This window comes from Mangifera indica, chromosome 6 (genome assembly GCF_011075055.1).
Source record: "Mangifera indica cultivar Alphonso chromosome 6, CATAS_Mindica_2.1, whole genome shotgun sequence".
NCBI classification, from domain to species: domain Eukaryota; kingdom Viridiplantae; phylum Streptophyta; class Magnoliopsida; order Sapindales; family Anacardiaceae; genus Mangifera; species Mangifera indica.
In genome coordinates, this window is record NC_058142.1 from 2,497,099 (window position 1) to 2,517,798 (window position 20,700).

General features: G+C 33.4%; 3 protein-coding genes across 3 annotated transcripts; 2 read left to right on the plus strand and 1 right to left on the minus strand.

Moving 5' to 3' along the window:
• Nucleotides 1-5,448: 5,448 nt before the first annotated feature.
• Nucleotides 5,449-9,798, plus strand: LOC123218661 (glutamate receptor 2.9-like). Its single transcript, XM_044640184.1, has 5 exons — nt 5,449-5,789; nt 5,880-7,174; nt 8,227-8,533; nt 8,630-9,027; nt 9,181-9,798. Exons 1-5 carry the CDS (start codon nt 5,474-5,476, stop codon nt 9,706-9,708), a joined length of 2,844 nt encoding a protein of 947 aa, XP_044496119.1. The 5' UTR covers nt 5,449-5,473; the 3' UTR covers nt 9,709-9,798.
• Nucleotides 9,799-11,232: 1,434 nt separating this feature from the next.
• Nucleotides 11,233-11,913, plus strand: LOC123219037 (haloacid dehalogenase-like hydrolase domain-containing protein At2g33255). The gene has a single exon (XM_044640740.1). It carries the CDS (start codon nt 11,329-11,331, stop codon nt 11,797-11,799), a length of 471 nt encoding a protein of 156 aa, XP_044496675.1. The 5' UTR covers nt 11,233-11,328; the 3' UTR covers nt 11,800-11,913.
• Nucleotides 11,914-11,976: 63 nt separating this feature from the next.
• Nucleotides 11,977-20,587, minus strand: LOC123219035 (apoptosis inhibitor 5-like protein API5). Its single transcript, XM_044640738.1, has 17 exons — nt 20,426-20,587; nt 20,176-20,309; nt 19,918-20,079; nt 19,425-19,524; nt 19,264-19,329; nt 17,144-17,241; nt 16,980-17,054; nt 16,717-16,866; nt 15,531-15,596; nt 15,369-15,434; nt 14,737-14,847; nt 14,408-14,500; nt 14,171-14,277; nt 13,260-13,374; nt 13,106-13,171; nt 12,918-13,018; nt 11,977-12,556 (listed from the first exon to the last, which is right to left on the minus strand). The coding sequence occupies exons 2-17, from the start codon at nt 20,260-20,262 to the stop codon at nt 12,370-12,372; spliced, it is 1,650 nt and encodes a 549-aa protein (XP_044496673.1). The 5' UTR covers nt 20,263-20,309; nt 20,426-20,587; the 3' UTR covers nt 11,977-12,369.
• Nucleotides 20,588-20,700: the final 113 nt, after the last annotated feature.

Here is a 20,700-nt window from a genome sequence, read left to right on the forward strand (position 1 = left end):
ATTCATTAATATTGATACTCAAATGGATAAATATATGTAATTTTATTAAAGTTAATTTGTAATTTAAAATTAACAAAGGATTTTTTTTTATGAGACACAAATATTGTAGTGGTTATGATGATGATAATAATGATCCTAATGCCCTTTTGCTGGGAGACTATCTTCCTAAAAGAGATGTTATTGTATATGATAAAATATTTAAAATTTGCATAAATAGAGAACAATTATTTGACGAAATAACACCAATATCCATAAACATACAAATTTTCATCAATAACCATGCAAAAGATGTCTTTAATGGTAAAACATTCATAAAATGTGTGTGGCACTATATATAAATGCATTAAAACATAGTCATATAAATCAGCTCATGTGTGCCTGAGCTGACTCCTCTCTCAATAATGGATAGTCACTCTCACTTGTTACCTCCAAAACTTAAAAGAATTGAGTAAGTGATAATCATTTGGTAAGTACGTCGGCTTCTAATCAAAACTTTTGGTGCAGAGCCGTAGAACTTGGAAAGTACATACTTTATAGGAAAGGAAGGAATAACGATCCAGCTTCAACTTGTCAGGGAACGGCTGATGAATGGAGGAACTCTTCCAGTCAGATATTTTAGATCATAATCATCAAGAATTCATAAAGGCTGATAAGGAAATGGAGAATAATCCAGTTTGTAGCTGAGGCCAAGGTTTATGTGGTTAAAATTGTCCTAACAGTTTAAAATTATAATTAATTGTTTAAATTCGTTTGAGAAGTATAGAGGTTTAATTGTTTTTGACAGTAAAGTTTTAAGCAGTAAATTTGACATCAGGCCATTGAAACAAATTGTTTGTTGTTACTCGAGATACAACCAGGAAAATTTTAAAGGTCTAACCATGTTCACTAAAGCAGAATTAAGTTTGGTACAATTCTACATATGGTCAGACAGATGGACATGCCTGCATAATAATATATATTGAATACACGCACCAACAATCATGCAAAGTTCCTGAAATTGTCCTGAGACTTTGCTCCTTTTACAGGATAAAGCCGAAAGGAAACCCACATCCTCAATCAATCTAGTTTCCCTTGTTAGTCGATGATTAATCGAGAAACTCAGCCACGGTATCTGTCAATCAGAACTTGTTTCAACAGACAAGAACTACACTTACATCAAATACCTTCTCTCTGCATTCTTCAGTTACAAATTCTCGTTGTTCTTGCACTTGAACCGCTTTCTTCAGAGTTATCGATAGCCTCTTCCCCTTCCACGTCCACCCCTACTCCTGTCCCTCACACCTCCCCTTCCACCATGCGATAATCCTTCCGAAGCTCTATTTACGAGCAGATTTTGCAAGCCTCCATATCCACTTCCCTTTCTGGTGTCCACATTGCCAGAACCATTAGTGGCAGCAGGCCGTTTCCCTCTGCACAAAATTAATAAATAATGACGATATATAAGTAGAATTGTAGAAAGCTCCATTAAAATTTTACGGGAACCATGATGACCTTTCCAAGTTTTCATCCCTTTCACTTTAATCAAACTTATATGGGGTACAATAACATATTATACCTCAGCCTAAACGCTCAACATACATCACTTTCCCGCATCCTCATGCTAGTGGAATGAAGCCATAAAAATAAATCCACATCGGAATGTACAGCTATAGCAAGGTAGACTTAACATGAACACAAATTGGTACAAAAAGCTAAACAGAAGTTTCCATGTCAGACAGATGTCATACCCTCTTGCTGTTGTTGGGGGCACAGAAGGCTTTACTGCTTCATTCCACGAAAGATTGACACTCTTATCTCCAATAAATGAAGGAGTTTTTGAATGCAAGGGCTGAAATTTATAATTTTCCAGATATTAGTAAAGACAATTCACCTATACATTTAATCAAATACTGTATCAGTTATACAGGAAAACCACAAATTCATTTCAACAGAGCGTATAAGTTACCTAGAATCATATTACAGTCATTTAGCCCTTATGATATCATATATTCAAATCACAGATCACATTTTTGTCATAGACTACATAAAATATAGCATAATTATCATAAAATTTAGGTCTCCAACTTACTTGGATAACTAGAAGCCGAATTAGATGTTGAAACTTGTCCTTCTATCATCAAAAATTGCCTTTATTGGTCGGATTTATCAAAGTTTTTTTGTGGAAAGAATTGATGTGGGTGTGAAATACTGGTGTCGTGCGAATATGTGTTTTTCATATAAAAATCTAAAACATAACCATTGCAGCAGTCGTTAACAATCTTTCATCCTTTTAAAATAATCATATGTAACACGTTACTTAACATTAACGTGCGAATATCTTTCATACACAATTGTTCAATAACTTAAATTCCCCTTTTTAAATACTTAATCATTTTTCAACTTATCAAATATCAAAATAAACCCAATTTAATATAAAAGTACAAAAATAACTTCATTACACAGCCATAGATATTACAAAAATCATGATCCACACTTGAAGACACCCAACTCGAGGACCAGAGATCCTGTGATTGGGTTCAATGGGAAGACCAAACTATATGGTTGACTTAAAAATGCATTATGTTTTTTTACTTGAACATTTGTCCGTATGATATGAGTTTATCTTGTAACAGATGGAACGTCGAGTTATCAAATGAAAATCTGTAGCTCCTCAGGAGCGGGATGTTAAAAATGACAAAAGTATCCTCGAAAGATTTCACCTGTACGAAGTGTAAAAGTGGGATCGTTTTCTTTGAGAGTGGGGTTTGATCTCAAAAACACCTATGAAAACCATGAGAGCACAAGGTTGCAACGTGCTAGCTTCAAAGGCTCAAACTTAACACTGCTTGGATTATATATTATGTGTGAGCAATAGCTTTTATTTTCCTAAAGCAGTCAAAGTTCAATGTTTAGCATACTCTAATAAGAAGATTATTGTTTCACCAAGTGAAGTTTCAATGTAGAGCACAACTTCAATCTGTACAATAGTTTAGCTGTAATTAGTTTTTTCTCTCACGTGCGTTATCATTTGCATTCATTCATCATTATTAAAAAAAATAAGTAATGGAGTGTCGTAACTTGCATTTATTTTTTATGTTACATGATCAAAAAATTTTATATCAAATAAAAACAATATAAATAAATAATATATAAATATAATATATTAGATTCTAATACAAATCAATAAATTTTGTATAAGATAAGTTTCGATTTTTATATTTATAGACCTAATAGAGTGTTAAAGATAAAAAAGTCTTGTATTAAATGAAAACATTTTTAACTTGATCCCACATCAAATAAAAACAACTTAACTTGATAGCCAAACAGCGGGCCTAATAGGGTGTTGGTAGATTGAATTTTTATATAAATTAATTAGTTTTGTATAATATAAGTTTTGATCTCCACGTTGGCAAATTTATTTCAACAGTTATCATTGCATTTATTATTAAAAACTTTGAATAACTTTTTTCTGAAAGGCATCTTAGACCTTGACTAACAGAGCCTTAGGAGGAAGGGTAAACTATGACTAAAAGGAAGATGGTTCATCTGGAATTCATATTATGCTTTGCTTGTTTCAGTATCTTGATATTTTTGATCAAGATTGTTTGATCTTCTGGTCCAAATTGAATGGTACGCCAATGATGCTGTGGAATTTACTGAGCCATATGCTGAGTCAAGGTCGTCGCAGATAGTGCCAACCAAGCTTGAAGAGTCAACTAAAGGCCTTTCAAATGGGAATAGTAAGTGCTGACTGGTGACAACTTCATCTTCATGACGATGTTCAAGTTTGGTAGGCCTATGGAAGGATCAGATTAACAATGCATTGTGGTTCACCTTCACTATTTCTTTGCTCACAGAAAGTATCTTGGTATCATAAATGGTACAGATATAATACATCAAACAATGAACATATCAATTTTTTTTTCCTTTTTCTTTTTTTCCTCTTCATTTCCATATAGAAATGTTCACAAAACTAACCAGCATAAGCATAAAAGGTGCAAGAAAAGCTCTGTATAATATATATCATAAGGTAAAATATGCCACTTTGAATATTCTCCGAGAAATTCAATGTTCAAGAAAACCTAATTAGACGTAAAGAACACAGTTAATCAAAGTTGAAAGGAATCATCGAGAAAATTTTGATTTAGTTGAATGATTATTTAGTTCATCAAGTAATGTTGTCTCTATCATTCAGAATCTGACAATAGAATCTTTCAAGTTGATGACAAGTTCTCAGCAATAAATAACTATTGGAAAAAAAGAAAAATACGTAACTATCATCTTCTGCTTTCATTCTACTCATATTTATAGCCTTTAAAAATCAAACCGCGTTTATATCTTTAAAGTCCAATTCTTTGGTCTTCACATTTACGCTGTAAATAAGAAAAATGGGGACCAGTTCACGAAGTTCAATATAAAATAAGTCAGATTTGCTGAGAAAATATGCAATAATACTTCTAAAATTACCACCAATCAAGACCATCTTGTGCCAAAGATAAGATCCTACAAGCGAGACTAATTTAACAGGGGGATGTCAGACCTCATTGAGTCATGTCGATTTGTCAATACCTTGCTAGAAAAGTTTCATCTGCATTGAACAATTCCACAACCATGAAATGCATTAAACTACCTCTGTTGAAACATATAAATTAAATTAGAAGACAACTCACATTACCCGTGATTTTATATGCCATATTTGTTTTGCAAAAATTTGCTTTAATATGTAATTAAGTTCAGTAAGAAATCAAATGATCATTCTCAGTTTTCTTTCTTTAATGAGAAAATTATCAATTCTTGGTGTTGTGTTGCCAGGTCACATCTTAAAAGGTGCAATCTTAACAAAATTGCACTAGGGCAAGATCGACTGAATCTCTTTAGGTATAACTAAGGTAAAATTTACCTGAAAAGGTAATGTTTTAGAGACCAAAATCACATTTTTTCAAGTGAGTTGTACATAGGAAGGAGTAATAATTTAGTATTGCAATAATACATTTTTAGGTGTAACTCAGGTGATTTAAGTTGAATCACACTCATTGAAGGGCGATTCACTTTAATTACACCGAGAGAAAGGTATGATTTGGTCATAAAAGCATCAAGGTTGCAATTTGATAAGATTGTTCCTCTTTAGCGATTTTATACCAGATTACACTTGACACCAACAATCCTACACGGAAAAGATACAATTCCAGCAAATTTGACAAAATCCCACTTTGTTTATGTTATTTTGGCCGAGTCCGGGGAATTGTAGTTTCTTATGCTGTGGGAATCTCTTTTAATTTACGGTCTCTAGAGTCTAGTCCATTACTTATCTTCCGGGCAATTGCACAATATCTGTCTCTCTCAATTCTTAGATCACGTACACATCAGAGCTGACTCATTACGAAATAACCACGCACCTTCATTTGTATTGTCCAATAGTGACGCCATTCAATTAGACTCTTATATGTAAATTCCATAACCGAATGGTCGACTGGAGAAGAAATTACAAGCTGTTATGGAAGAATCACAATTTCTTTATCCTATCAGTATTTCTAGTAATACCGTAAAACTTTCAAGAACTCGGCTCTTAATCCTGCTACTCATCTCACGTTTTGTCCTCCTCTGCCATGGAGTTGAGCTTGAAGCTGCTGATGGCTACAAGCTTATAAACATTGGTGCAATCATTGACAATGCTAATTCCCGAATAGGGAAAGAACAAAGGGTGGCAATGCAAATTGCAGTTCAAAATTTTAAGAGTGTCTTGAAAAATTACAAGCTAGCTCTTCACCTCCGCCACTCTGATAGAGATCTCTTAAATGTTTCTTCTGCAGGTAACATGGCAATTTTTATTGAGCTTTGCTACTTCTATTACATGAATTTGGAAAATTAAAGATATGGAAGTTGATCCATTTCCATTACAGCTGAATCGCTGATAAAAGAGCATGAAGTCAAGGTGATTATCGGCGGCTTGGAGTCGTGGGGAGAAGCAGTTTTACTTGCTGATATCGGACGCCGAGCCCACGTTCCCGTCCTATCGTTTGCAGAACCTCCCATTTCAACACCGTTAATGGTGACTCGCTGGCCTTTCTTGGTAACAATGACTAACAATAAAGCTGAACAGATAAGATGCGCTGCAGCTCTTGTTGGTTCTTATAATTGGAGAAAAGTTATTGTCATTTATGAAGATGATGCGATTGGTGGAGACACTAGGGACCTGGTAGTTTATCTGTCAACAGCTCTTCGAAATGTTAGTTCGGAGATTGAGCAGCAAGTGATTCTTCCACCATTTTCTTATTTGACTAATCCAAAAAAATATGTACAAGAAGAGCTGAAGAAACTACTTCAAACACAATCTCGGGTTTTTATTGTTCTTCAGTTATCATCATCTACGACGATTCATCTGTTCAGAGAGGCAGGGCAGATGGGATTTATGGGGGCAGACTCAGTTTGGATAGCCACAGAAACCATCACAAGTTTGCTTGGCTCGCTCAACACTTCTGTTATCTCCTCTATGGAAGGTGTTCTCGGAATCAAGACATACTTCTCTGATGACACCACTTCTTACAAGGATTTTAAAGGTCAGTTCAAAACAAAATTTCGATCCGAGAATCTCGAGGAAGATAGTTCTGACCCTGGAATTTATGCCTTAAAGGCTTATGATAGCATTAAAACAGTTGCACTGGGCCTGGAGAAAATGACAAGTGAGGATAGTTTTTCTTCTGCAGTCTTGTTCAGAAAAATATTATCAGGCAATTTCACAGGCTTAAGCGGCGAAATAAGTTTCGAAGGAGCCAGGCTGCGGCATACCACCGCATCAAGGCTCATAAAAGTGGTTGGAAAGAAGTACAAAGAGCTAGAATTTTGGTTGCCTGAGTTTGGATTCTCAAAGACCCTGGAAATTGAAAATGAAACCAAGGAGAACAATAGCAGCAAAGTTGGTGATGGTGCTGTGACTCGGCCTGGTGACTTAAAGCCAGATATTCCGAAAGGCTGGTCAATGCCTACTGTGGCAAAGCCCCTCAAAATTGGAGTTCCAGGCAGAACCTCATTCGACAAGTTTGTGAAGGTTTCCCTGAACAACACTGATGATAACTATACGGGTTTTTGCATTGATCTTTTTAACGAGGTATTACATGGATTGAACTATGCTCTACCATACAAATTCTTTCCATATAATGGCTCCTATGATGATCTTGTTGAGCATGTCCATAACAAGGTAATCAAGACTTAACTCTGCCTTCATAGTTCACTTGGAATGCATATAATTTGACATAAAGGCTAGTATTTCACAAAAGAAACACATGATACAAGCATAATGCCAAGTTAACAAATTCTTGTTATGGCTATACATTTTTTTCTTTTTTAATATTGTTAATCCTAATTAAAATTGATTTATAGTTTTGAAAATGATGAGTTCATTCGTATTTTCTAGTGTTACAATCTCATGATATGTTTAGATATAAGTTCTAAGTTTGATTTAGTCACTCTTGATAGGAGACACGGAGAACCAAATTGACTTGCTTGTAAAGTCTATAAAAAATCTTGGTTTGTTTTCCTTTTACAATAAACTATGTCCAATACTTTTAAATGCATAAATAACTATATAGATGATTTCTAATTATATGATTAGATAATTTTAAATTAAAAATAAATAACAAAATCATATTTATACATTTTAAGTACACAAAATAAATATATAGATGATGTATTCTTCTGTAATTTTATATTACTTTATTCATAATTCAAAATAATTTAATCACATGAAAACACATTATTTATGTACTCATTTTTTATTCTTAAAATGTGTATATATAACTTTATTAAAAAATAAAATAACACTAATTACATAATCACACATTATATATATACTCAAAGGTATATACATATAACATTGTTCTCCTTTTTTACTTACAAAGTAATTTAGGGTTAGATCTTTTGATTGGTTTTTTTGTTTTTTTAGAAATATTGAAAATGTTTGAGATTAATGAAAAATAAATATATTTAGTATGATAGTAAACTTATATGTTTGATGGAATGATTGTATAGATAATATGATATTATGTGATTGAGTATCACTTTATTTTTAATTCAAAATTATACAATCTTATAATAAAATATTATTTGTGTATGTATTTTGTATATTTAAAATATGTAAACGTAGTTTTATTGTTTATTTGCACGCATAGATATATATTACAGATATTTTAAAAGACATCTATTTATATCTTCCAAAGCTCCAATGTTTACAAAATGGAACGCTGTTTTCAGAGCTATGATGCGGTTGTGGGCGACATAACCATACTGCTTGAAAGAGCCAAAAATATGGAATTTACAGTACCGTATGCGGGGTCAGGACTGTCTCTGATTGTTCAAATTCAGACTGAAGAATCAGTTTGGATGTTCATGAAACCTTTCACTAAGGAAATGTGGGCGGTGACTGGTGGCGTCTTGATCTACACAATGTGCATAGTTTGGATCTTAGAGCACCCATATAATCCTGAATTTCGCGGGCCGTGGAGAAATCAGATTGCCACCGCTCTTTGGTTTACTTCCTCTTCTCTTTTCTTCGCTCATAGTATGTATCTCTCTATTTTCCAACTTTGTAGGCATCACGATTCTTAGAGCATCCATATATCTGTTTTATTTATATTTAAATTCCTAATATTTTCAGGGGAGAGAGTTCACAGCAATCTCACTCGGCTGGTGGTTGCTGTGTGGCTTTTCGTGGTGTTGATATTAAACTCAAGCTATACAGCCAGTCTATCTTCAATGCTCACCGTCCGACGAATGAAACCAGATCTAACGGACGTTGAGTGGCTTAAGGCAGCCAATTTGAAAGTTGGTTGCGACGGTGATTCATTTGTGAGGAAGTACCTACAAAATGTGATAGGGTTCAAATCAGAAAACATCGTGAATGTCTTCCATGAATACGATTATCCAAAGTTTTTTCAGAACAACTCCATAGCCGCTGCCTTTCTTGAACTCCCATACGAGAAAGTTTTCATGGGACAGTTCTGCAAGAATTACACTGCCACCATACCCACCAACAGATTTGGAGGATTAGCCTTTGTGAGTAGTTTCTTAACCCTTTCTATTAGAAGATTTTCGTTATAAACAATCGATTAATCTGATTTCTTCAACATTCAAAATTTTGTTACTTCCGAACTAAAAGAAATGGCAACGAGAGAAAACTCTATATATTCATTTTTGCTATCCTCGTAGGCATTCCAAAAGGGATCCCCCATAGCAGTTGACTTTTCTGAAGCTATTCTCAAGCTGTCAGAGAATGGATTCTTAAGGAAAAAGGAAGAAAGATGGTTTGCTTCTTCACGGGAGTGCTCAACCAACTTAACTGACGATGAAACTGAAAGCTTGGAACTCAGCAACTTCTTGGGTCTCTACCTGATATGTGGTGCCACTTCTACCCTTTGTGCTTTACCATTTCTGGTTAAATTGCTTAAGAAATATAGACAAAATCAAGCGGCAAGTCAAGGCAATGTAACTTTGAGTGTATTAAGCCTTTGGAGCAAGGTGGTTAGGTTTGCAAAATGCAGTCCTAATAATAGCAGTGGAACGAATAATCCGGGGACTGCAACGGGGATTTCAGCTTTAGCGTTGGCTCAAACACCAGATGTACATGAATCGAGGTCTGGAAGATGGGAGTATCAAAGTTCTTCTGGCACTCCATCCAACCTTCAGACAACTTCACAAGTTGATTTTGAAATGGAGGATATCCCGCATGGTGGCTGAGATCGAATTGATCGGTATATATTGTACTGTCATATATAATATATATATATATATATATATATATATATATATACACACACACACACAGTTAATACTCGTATAAGAATCTTAATTTTCATACTTTATCATTTATAAAATGAACTAATGTTATATATATATATATTTTTGATATATAAATATGTATATGTATTTATATAGATATGTTATCATATGATTGACTATTATTTTATCAATAATTTAAAATTATCTAATTACATCATAACACATCATGTATGTATATATTTGTATATCAAAAATATGTACACATAATTTTATTGTTCGAGAATATATTAGAATGAACCTCCATGCACACATTTTCAATAAATAAATGTGTACACGTATAAATGTGTTATAATAAGATTGAATGATTTTATATTGATAATAAAATAGCATTCAATTATATAATGACACATGTGTATACACAAATATATATACACTTATATGTCTCATCATATGATTGGATGATTTTGAATTAAGAATAAAATAATAATCAATCATATGATGATACATATGAGTGTGTATATATTTGTGTACCTAAAATGGATACACATAGTATTGCTCTTAATAAAATGTTTTGAGTATTGTATTTGGTTTTAGTAATTTTAGTTTAATTTTTAATTAAAAAAATTTAAAAATAGTTTTAACGGACTGACTCGTTTATGACCCAATATACGACCATGTAGTGGGCTTACTCTTTTATATGAGTTGGCCTTGCACGAAGGTTTATGACTAGACACGCTTAGGCACAACACAATCCATAAAACCGGTGAACTCTGCCAAAGCCGGCCTGCCCGGCCTAGCATGCCCACTAACGGCTCTAACTGTGCGCCGCAAAGATCACTTGAATGATTTAAAAACAAGTCAGTTTTACGGTTCCGACAATTGCATCTGCAATTAAAAGAAAATGGCAGATATTATGGTACGTTTTTTTGGCGAATCGCTAGACAACGTGAAAAATTAATAATCATGCAAAACACGTGGGAGATTTCATTTTATTTTTCACAATTTTTCATCAAAGTTTATCTTTGTCAAATTTTTTGTCATCCACAAAATTTTAGTAAAAAAATTTTTCATTTATCCTTAAGTTTCATTAGTAAGATTTATTAATTAATATGATATATGAAACACCTTTTATCAAATAAAATTGAAAAACAAATTTTCAAAAAATTGTATTAAATATATTGTCACTTTTTGTTTACATTAGTTTTAAGGTTAATTATTATAAAAATAAAATTAACAAAATTCACCAACAACATTTCTATAGGCAAAATTATACATATTTATTTTTTATATAAAATATATATATATATATATATATATATATATATATATATATAAAATTAAATAATTTTAAATAAAAAATAAAATAACATTTAACTATATATAATTGATTAAAAAAATTAATTTTTATTTTAAAATTTGTGAGTACAGGAGCCTATGAAATTTCAATCATTTGTACTTTGATAATCTGACGCTCCCCACCCCACACAAATCAAACGCGGCCAATTTCGAGACAAAATTCCAAATGCAAAAGACTCTCATTTCGTTTCCCTTGTGTCGGTTTCTTTTCTTCCTTCATTCATGCCCTCACTTCTTTCCACACCATTTCTCTTTCTCCCTAAAACTCCCCTCAACTCCGTTACAAGGTCCAGGATGTCCACCGCCACCACTGCCTCCAAACCGCTTCTTCGTGGCGTCGTTTTCGACATGGATGGAACCCTAACGGTCCCGGTCATCGATTTCGCCGCAATGTACAAGTCCGTCCTCGGAGAAGACCAGTACACACGAGTTAAAGCGGAAAACCCCACCGGGATCGATATTTTGCACCATATTGAGAATTGGAGCCCCGATAAGCAGCGCCAAGCCTATAAAATTATCGCTGATATTTTGCACCATATAATGACACATGTGTATACATATTTCGGAGGAACTCTTCAACGTGATAGGAAAGGAAGGAATAATTATCCAGCTTCAACTTGTGAGGGAATGGCTGATGAATGGAGGAACTCTTCCAGTCAGATATTTCGGATCATGATCATTAAGAATTCATAAAGGTTGACAAGGAAACCGAGATTATTCCAGTTTATAGCTGAGGCCAAGGTTTATGTGGCTAAAATTGTCGTAACAGTTTAAAATTATAATTAATGGTTTAAATTTGTTTGTAAATTATAGAGGTTTAATTGTTTTCAACAGTAAAGTTTTAAGCAGTAAATTTGACATCAGGCCATTGCAACAAATTGTTTCTTGTTACTGGAGATACAACCAGGAAAATTTTAAAGGTCTTACCATGTTCACTAAAAACAGAATTAAATTTGGTACAATTCCACATACGGTCAGACAAATGGACATACCTGCATAATAATAATATATATTGAATACACGCACCAACAATCATGCAAAGTTCCTGAAACTGTCCGAAGACTTGCTGCTTTTCAAGAATAAATCCGAAAGGAAACCCACATCCTCAACCCTTGTTAGTCCATGATTAATCGAGAAACTTAGCCACGGAATCTGTCAATCAGAACCTGTTTAAACAGACAAGAACTACAATTACATCAAATATCTTCTCTCTGCATTCTTCAGTTCCAAATTCTCGTCGTTCTTACACTTGAACCGCTTTCTTCAGAGTAATCGATAGCCTCTTCCCCTTCCACGTCCACCCCTACCCCTGCCCCTCATACCTCCCCTTCCACCATGCGATAATCCTTCCAAAGCTCTATTTACGAGCTGATTTTGCAAGCCTCCATATCCACGGCCCTTCTTGCTGGTCACATTGCCAGAACCATTAGTGGCAGCAGGCCGTTTCCCTCTGCACAAAATTAATAAAAAATTACTATATATAAGTACAATTGTAGAAAGGTCCATTTAAATTTTACAGGAACAGTGGGTCCATCTCAAATATATTTCAATGGGTGACAACCATGATAACTTTTCCAAGTTTTCATCCATGTCACTCTAACCAAACTTATTTGGGGTATAATAACATATTATACCTCAGCCTACACACTCAACATACATCCATCACTTTCCTTTATCCTCATGCTAGTGAGATGAAGCCATAAAAATAATTCCACAGATGAATGTACAGCTATAAAAAGATAGATTTAAACATAAACACAAATTGATACAAAAAGCTAAAAGGAAGTTTCCATATCAGACAGATGTCATACCCAGTTGCAGTTGTCGGGGGCACAGAACGCTTTACTGCTTCTTTCCACGAGAGATTGACACTCTTATCTCCAATAAATGAAGGAGTTTTTGAATGCAACGGCTGAAATTCAAAAATTTCCAGAGATTAGTAAAGACAATTTCACTTATACATGTAATCAAATTACAAGAAAATTTTACTCCTTTCCACCTTTGACATGGCCAGAATGTTATTGCAGGTCCGTAGCCCAGTTGTAGTATTCTGTTTTTGAGTTTTCTTCACATAAAACAAAGAAATCAGATACAGAAAACATACTGAAAAAATACAACACAAGAGATCTAGAATATTCCAAAAATAAACTCACAATATTATTTTTAGCTTCATCAGATTTAGCAGCAGCCATTGCTTTGTTGTGCTCAGCCATTCCCTGAGTTAATTTCTTCATTGTTGCCCTAGTTAGGTCCTCAACAGTAGTCAATCTATGTCACATGACAATAAAGAGGACGATATTAATAACAGATTATAACTCACAGGATGAAAAAGAAAAGAGGATAATGTCTATCAGGTTTTAGGGTACAAACCATTTGAGAAATTAAAATTATCAATGACAAACTTCACTCAGCCAAAAAGATGGAAAATGTTAACTTGTGAAATATGGAATGATCTCATTTATTTTGAGGAAGACTGCTTTTGAACTATCAAACTTGAAAAGCAAACCCAATAAAAAAAAAAAAATTAAAGATATAAAGGTCACAGGACAGAGAAATACAGAATTCAGGAAGATGCCTGTCAATGTGATAAGTTTATCAGGTCAGAAAAGAAAAAGTTACTAGGAAGGAGCTGATATTTGCATATATCTTGAGATAACTCAATATACATTTATTAGTGGAAGTTGTTACAAAAATAAATAAATCTCTATATATGTTTTTTAAACGGCCTTACTGGATATCAATAATCTATTATGCAAATTTTCTCAATACAAGCATTTCATCAGTTTAATGTCAAAAGATCAATTCACTTATCTATCTTAGATTTTCTTTACAAATCCCAGACCTTCTCAGAGCAAGACCATGCATCTGCTCGATTTTGACAAAGGATTGAAAAAAAAAAACTTAGGTTCAAGAAAATGTCTACCAATATTTGTTCAGAAAACTAAATTCAGCTACAAACAAAATAGTGACTACTGAAAATATGCAGAAAAGATTATGAAAGCCACACAAGATATGGTAACTGCAACCAATGTCATCCAGAAAAGATCATAAAAGCTACCCTTACCTCTCAGTGAAGTCCTTGAAACACTCAGAGAAGTCCTCTCCAAGCCTGTCTGATGGTTGGCCAGTGACAATCTTGTAACCACATAAACTGTTTGTGGCATTGGGAGCCTATAAGTAAATAAGTAAATAAATAAAAAGATGAAATAAGCATTGCAAAGTAGTTACCTGGCAAGTCATTTTCCAATAAAAAATACAGTAAACAAGAAAAGGGCAATGCTAACATAGCGAAATTAACAACCTTGTGAGCCATATTATGGAAAGTGAACAACAAGCACTCGACATAAGTAAAGTTCATTTCTTCTCCGCCAGTCTTCCTCAAAGGCATATATTTCTGAGAAGAGAGAATAAAGAGTTTTAAAACAAATACTAGGCATATACACATCTTGCAGGCAAAATATTTTTATAAGTTAGACCCAGTAATTACTGATTCAAGTACATTATAGCGAGACTTTAGCCATAGACAAACAAAACCATTAAAGAGTGAAAACTTACTAAGAGTTAGATTGTATTTTTTCATATTACCATTCTGAATAAATGATCTAACATAATAGTAAATAGCATGTATACCTTTAATAGAACAACAATAGAAGGTAGAATCTGTCTTGAATCCTGTGGTGTAGCGTAAGGTGATATTTCTGCAAGGGCTTTAAGAAGATCTAGCTTTCGTTCCTCAGGAAGCTGACAAAGAAAAAATTGTTAGTATATCAAAAAGTTCTTTATTGGCACAATAAAGAGTTGGACTGAAGAGTCTTTAAAGGAGGTAGACTGTTGTGGTGGAAAAACATCTTCAAATTTTATTCAGAAACCAACTTCTATCAACCAGAAATGTTACAGATTTCATACAGAAACAGCTGAGAAAAACAGATCATCATCCTTTTATTCTATAAGAAACTGCAAAATCAGCATATGATTGAGACATGCTCATAAATCTTTTAAATTATATGGCTCCTGAAATTTTTATGAGTTATGAATAGTTTTTTAAAACATCAGAGATATTTTTCTAGATTTTAACTGCCGTTATCAATTTACACACATTTGGAAAAACCAAAAAAAATAAAAAACACTCCATTCTAGATTTTCTTTTTGCCACCAAATTTGCACAATCATTTCTATTTCAAAACCAATAATTACCTGAAATTCTTCCATAAATTAAAAAATACACTCTTTTTGAATAATAAACAAACAGAAGCTGGCATTACCTTATCAAATACTGGTATAATGTGTTTGTTGAAATAATTAAGAAACTTGCTGCCTGATGCACCTCTCTAATGAAATTTTTAGAAAATAAAGACGAATCAATTAAGAAAAATAGAGAATTTCTTAAAGTATACAACTTCAACAACATAAAGCAAAATTCATACCAGAAAGAAAGGAAGAGCCATGTACAGGCATGATATTAATCTGTCGATGTGGTCTGCATCTGAAACCTGCATTAAAAACAGTTTAAATAATTTAAGATGTCATAGAGGGAAAATAGCATGATTAAGCAAAACAAAATCAATTCACAATACTAACAAACTAATGGAGAATTAAAATAGGGAGATTACCTTAAAGATAGATTACTTGAAAGATTACTGGATATAAATAATTATTATGTTTGATAAAATTTGGTAGGTATAAATAATTATTGTGTTTGGTTAAAGGTAATAAAAAATTACTAATAAATTATTTTACTTAAATACCATTGAATATAATTATTTTAAATATTTTTATATTATTTGTTATATTAATTAAAAATAAATTTATCTTGATAATTTTTTAATAAATAATATAATTATAATAAAATTAAGATTACCTTGATAATTTTTTAATACCTAAGGTAAAGGTGATAATCAGATTACCACTTATATTATCTGTCACATCAGTATTAATAATAAAAGATTATTTTAATTTTTTATTACTGACAAACCAAACAAGGTAATGTAAGTAATAAAAGATAGATTACTAAGGTAATCTTTAAATTCCTGAAACCTAATGGCCCCTAGAAGTCACACCAACAGTGTGCTAGTTTTACATAACAGCACATGCAATAAACTTGCTAGAACTTCAAACAAGATCATGTATCCCCTAATAATCCCTTTCCCTCAAAGGCAGAGCAAGAATTACTAAGTATAACCATCATAAGAAAGTGCAGATACAAATTTCTCACTGCATTTCCTTGTGATCATAATTACTGGGTTTCATAATCATCTGTCATCCATTACTCTTCATATACACACCAAACAATAAACAAAAGCAAATTGACACATATTAGCTACCATGATGTTACAACTACTCCCCAATTGTAAAGGAATCAGACAAATTAACAATCTAAGCTAACGCGAATGAGATAAGGTATTACAAAGATGGAAACAATATTTGTAAATTTCACAATTCTCATGCAAAGAATGCCAAATACCGCAAAAGGGTCAGAAGACCTGGATGCCCCAAAAATGCATCAAGCAAAGTAGGTTATTAAACATGACTCCCAAGTTACGAGAGATGATGAATAGAAAAAGACTACAATATTTATAATTATTAACCAAACTCAAAAAATCACACACTCACATTGAATTGTGCATCTAAATCCGCCTGTCCTTCAATGATACCAATAAGCTCTTTCATGCGTTCCTGAGGGGCTTTCTCCCCAAATATGCTCAAACTTTTTAAGAAATCCATAAACATTCTAAATTCTGCTCCAGTTACATCTTCTAAACTCTGTTTGGACATCATTCAAATTAGTCATGCACGTTTAGCACAATTATAAACAAAATTAAACATGAGAGAGCATTTAATTTAATGGGAAAAAACACCTAAGGCCATGAACATACTTTTTTTATAAGATCAGTTATAAGCCTTTCCATTTCCTCTTGAGGCTTCAAGAGTTCAGCGTTAAGAGGAAAAACCTGCAAATGAGGTTAACTTAGCCATGAATATCATCTTAAGATAATCAGCATAATAATAGCAATTGAAACGTTATAGGAGGTCATACAACCTTATCTCTTATAAAGCTAAGAACCTTCTCACGTATGATTTCATCTGTGCTTGGTTCATCAACACTCCCAACGTGCTCAAATAAGGCAGTTAATGAAGCTGCATCAACAACAAAATTAAGTCAGCCAAAGACGAAACCACAAAAGGAAAATGCAAAAGAAGGCAACACAGGCATGCACTCTGATAATATGCTAGATGAAAGAACATTAAAAATAAGACTTCTAATAATTACAATATTCATGTGCCCAAACAGGTTCACAAAAAAGACAACATTCATGTGACCTGGGTACACTGGGTTACTTTTGAACCAACCAACACCAATGAGTCTTAATGTAATAACCCAACCCACTAATAAGATATTGTCCACTTCAGGCATAATCCATCATGATTTTGCTTTTGAGTTTTATAACTCAAAACATATTTTGATAATTTAAGATCTCACAAGCTATTTATCTAGTCTTCACCTTTTCTTCCTAAGCGATGTGAGATGTTACATCCACTTCCCTTATTGGACCCAACAACCTCACCCACTAGCAAGATGTTGTGTATTTATGTGCATACCTCTTGATTTGAACCTAAGACTTCATCCTTGTAAATGAATAATTATGACTAATTGGACTAATGGATTGTGTGTTCAAAACAGACACTATCCTGACAGTGGTTTGGGTTATTACAAAGGGTATCTAAGTCGATCACAACCAGAAATGTGTTTCTAATTTGTTTCATTTTGTTCCGTTATGTATGGATCCTAGCCCCTGGAGATCCAGCAAGGACATTAAGTTGAATATGGGGTGAATGCAACCTCCCGCATCGCTTGGGAAGGAAAGGTTAAGGCTAGTTAAATAACCCGTAAACTGTTAAACTATCAAGACATATTTTGGTTGCAAAGTAAAAGTCATTAAGACTATATGTCTAAAGCAAAAAATATCTTGATAGTGAGTCAAATTGTTACAAATGGTATCAGAGTCAATTCCAAGTGAAGACATGCAAATGATATGTTTCATTTCATTTTATTTCATCTTATCCTAGCCCCTCAATCTGTTTCATTTCATTTGGATCCTAGCCCTTGAACATCCAACAAGGACGCTGAATCCAATTGAGGGTGAACGTAACATCTCATATTGCTTAGAAAAGAAAGGAAAAAATGAATTAAATAGTTTGTGAGCTTCTAAACTATCAAGTCACATTATGTGTTGCAAAGCCGAAAAACAAAATCTTGATAAATTATGTTTAAAATAGACAATATCTTAGTATTGAGTCGAGTTGTTACACTTATGTCTATATTTCTATACTTGTCTTTAAACACATAAAATAAATTTAAATAAACAAAATATCACAACATAAGTTCTATCAAAAAACCACCTCTCCATGCTAAAAGGGAGAACAAACATATTTCAAGTACAAAAAGCTACAAGATCACACAATTATGCCAAAGAAAAAGAGCAAGTAAAATGAAAAGAGAAAATTCACACAATTAAGTATGATATGGCTCACAATAGCTTGATGGGCAAAAAAGAATTCCACTAGCTAATTTAAAGTGCTTAGGATACAAGACTGGAGTAATTGCGATAGCCAATTTTCATGAAGTGTAATTACTAAGGCCTATGTTTGACGTAAACATTTGTTGCATGATTCAACACTAAGTCAACCAAAAAAAAAAGCACTACAAGGTAGAGTAGACGGTTGAGCTACTTTCCACTATACCAGGGAATCACATTTTTCGAAAAAACATTATTTCCTAATTTCATGGTTACATAAAATATAAACTAAAAACCTGTATTTCAAGATAGCACATGTTTACAAATAAGCAATATAAGCTACATGAACTATGGGATATTAGTAGAAATTACACAATTACATAGCTATACAGCAAGGCAACCATCACTTGATGCAAATTCTGCATAACATTGACTTCACTATTGACTGATAAATAATCTCTAATTCTCATAATCAAAGATAATGTATTCTTCAGTCAAATGCCCATTTTCCCAAAAGACCCAAATAATTTATTCAAGATAGACACGACAGATAAAACAATATAGATAAGCTATAAATTTATTTGTAACTCATCATCATAAAACAAGAACTTTGATACTTCAATTTGAAAATAAAGCAATTTACCTTTCACATCTTGCCTCAAAAGGGACATAAGTGCTTTATGCACAGCATCACGCTCCACAATTTCCTCTATGATGCATCAAGAAAATATCAGATAAAATGCACAAGAACATGGCCCCAATAATTATCCGAAAGCAGATTTTTATTAGCAAATTGTAATTTACCAGCTGAAAGGAGTTGCACAAGAATGTCAACAATCTTTGAAAGATACTCTGGTGTATCTTTGCAGAATAGAGGAAGTCCCCTAATTGCTTGGACCCGAACCTGTTAACGGTTGAAATTTCAATTTTCATACAAACAATTTAATCAAATAAGGTGGTCAGTATAGCTACGTTTTCACAATATAAAAAAGGCAACAAACCAATAAAGTAATTCCGGCACCAAACTCATTCATAATTTATTACCCCCTATTCCTTTATTTTCTACAGAAGAAAAAAAAAACTATTTTCATTGCGCCAGCAGAAAAAATTTTATTAACTCACCAGATATAAAGTTGAAGTAATTCATTGAAGCCAAAAGAAAAAAACAAAAATTACCACACATTTTTAAGAGCTCGTTTAAGCATTTAACGTAAAGATAATGGTCGCTAGTTAAATAAATTCCAAAAATCAAATAGAGGCAACCAGTTGAACCAGTAGAGAAAGCAAAATCACTGACCCCGAGCTCTTCTTCCTCGATCAAATCAAGATGTGCATCTACGGCACGACCCGAGAGGTCAGGAAAGAACTTGAAAAATCTTGGAATCAGCTGTGCAGCCAACTGCTTCGCTTTTATACTCGTTTCCGCAGCTTCGATTATTCCCTCATAGTCCTTCACATTCTACACAACAAGAACAATTATTATTGACGTCAACAGTAATACTATCATTTTAGAAAAGGCATTTAAAGAAAGTGAAATAAAACCCTAGAGTTAAACCTGAGACTTGTCCTTGGCCTCGTTGAGTCGTTCGCCGAACTCGTAAAGCTTCTCTATTTGCTTGGCGTCCTCGGAAGAATCAGTCATTGGAGAAATTTTTGGTTACGTTGTTCTTTGTTGGTTTGTGTACAAAGCTGAGTGAGAAATCGAACAATAAGAGAAAGTGAAATGAGTATGAGATTTTTATGAATATAAATTGAACTAAAAACATGATGAAGAAAGAAGTGTAATAGCAAAGAGGAGACCGTACAGATGAGACGAGGAAGAATAATGGACGCGCGAGAATAGAGGAAGATTACAAAACTCAAATGCAAGTCTGCAACTACAGGGAGCTTCCTTTTTGCAGGGAAGGATTTATTTGCTATGAGAACAAAACACGATAAATCGGACCCCGTCTTTCCCCTGATTTTTTGTGTCAAAACTACGTCGTTTCATTTTATTTTTACCCCTTAAGAGTCCAGCGCACCGTTTTGGCCTTGCCTAAACTCTAGAGTGCTTTAAAGAATTTTTTTGAAGAGGTGAAAT

Bases quoted from the DNA above. Each gene is read 5' to 3' on its own strand.
- LOC123218661 (XM_044640184.1), top strand. From the start codon at position 5,474: ATGGAAGAATCACAATTTCTTTATCCTATCAGTATTTCTAGTAATACC. The intron at 7,175-8,226 runs GTAATCAAGACT...CGCTGTTTTCAG, and splicing joins TTGAGCATGTCCATAACAAG to AGCTATGATGCGGTTGTGGG. The intron at 8,534-8,629 runs GTATGTATCTCT...TAATATTTTCAG, and splicing joins TTCTCTTTTCTTCGCTCATA to GGGAGAGAGTTCACAGCAAT.
- LOC123219037 (XM_044640740.1), top strand. From the start codon at position 11,329: ATGCCCTCACTTCTTTCCACACCATTTCTCTTTCTCCCTAAAACTCCC.
- LOC123219035 (XM_044640738.1), bottom strand. From the start codon at position 20,262: ATGACTGATTCTTCCGAGGACGCCAAGCAAATAGAGAAGCTTTACGAG. The intron at 19,525-19,917 runs GTCAGTGATTTT...AACCGTTAACAG, and splicing joins TCGAGGAAGAAGAGCTCGGG to GTTCGGGTCCAAGCAATTAG. The intron at 13,172-13,259 runs GTGAGTTTATTT...TTTTATGTGAAG, and splicing joins ATGAAGCTAAAAATAATATT to AAAACTCAAAAACAGAATAC.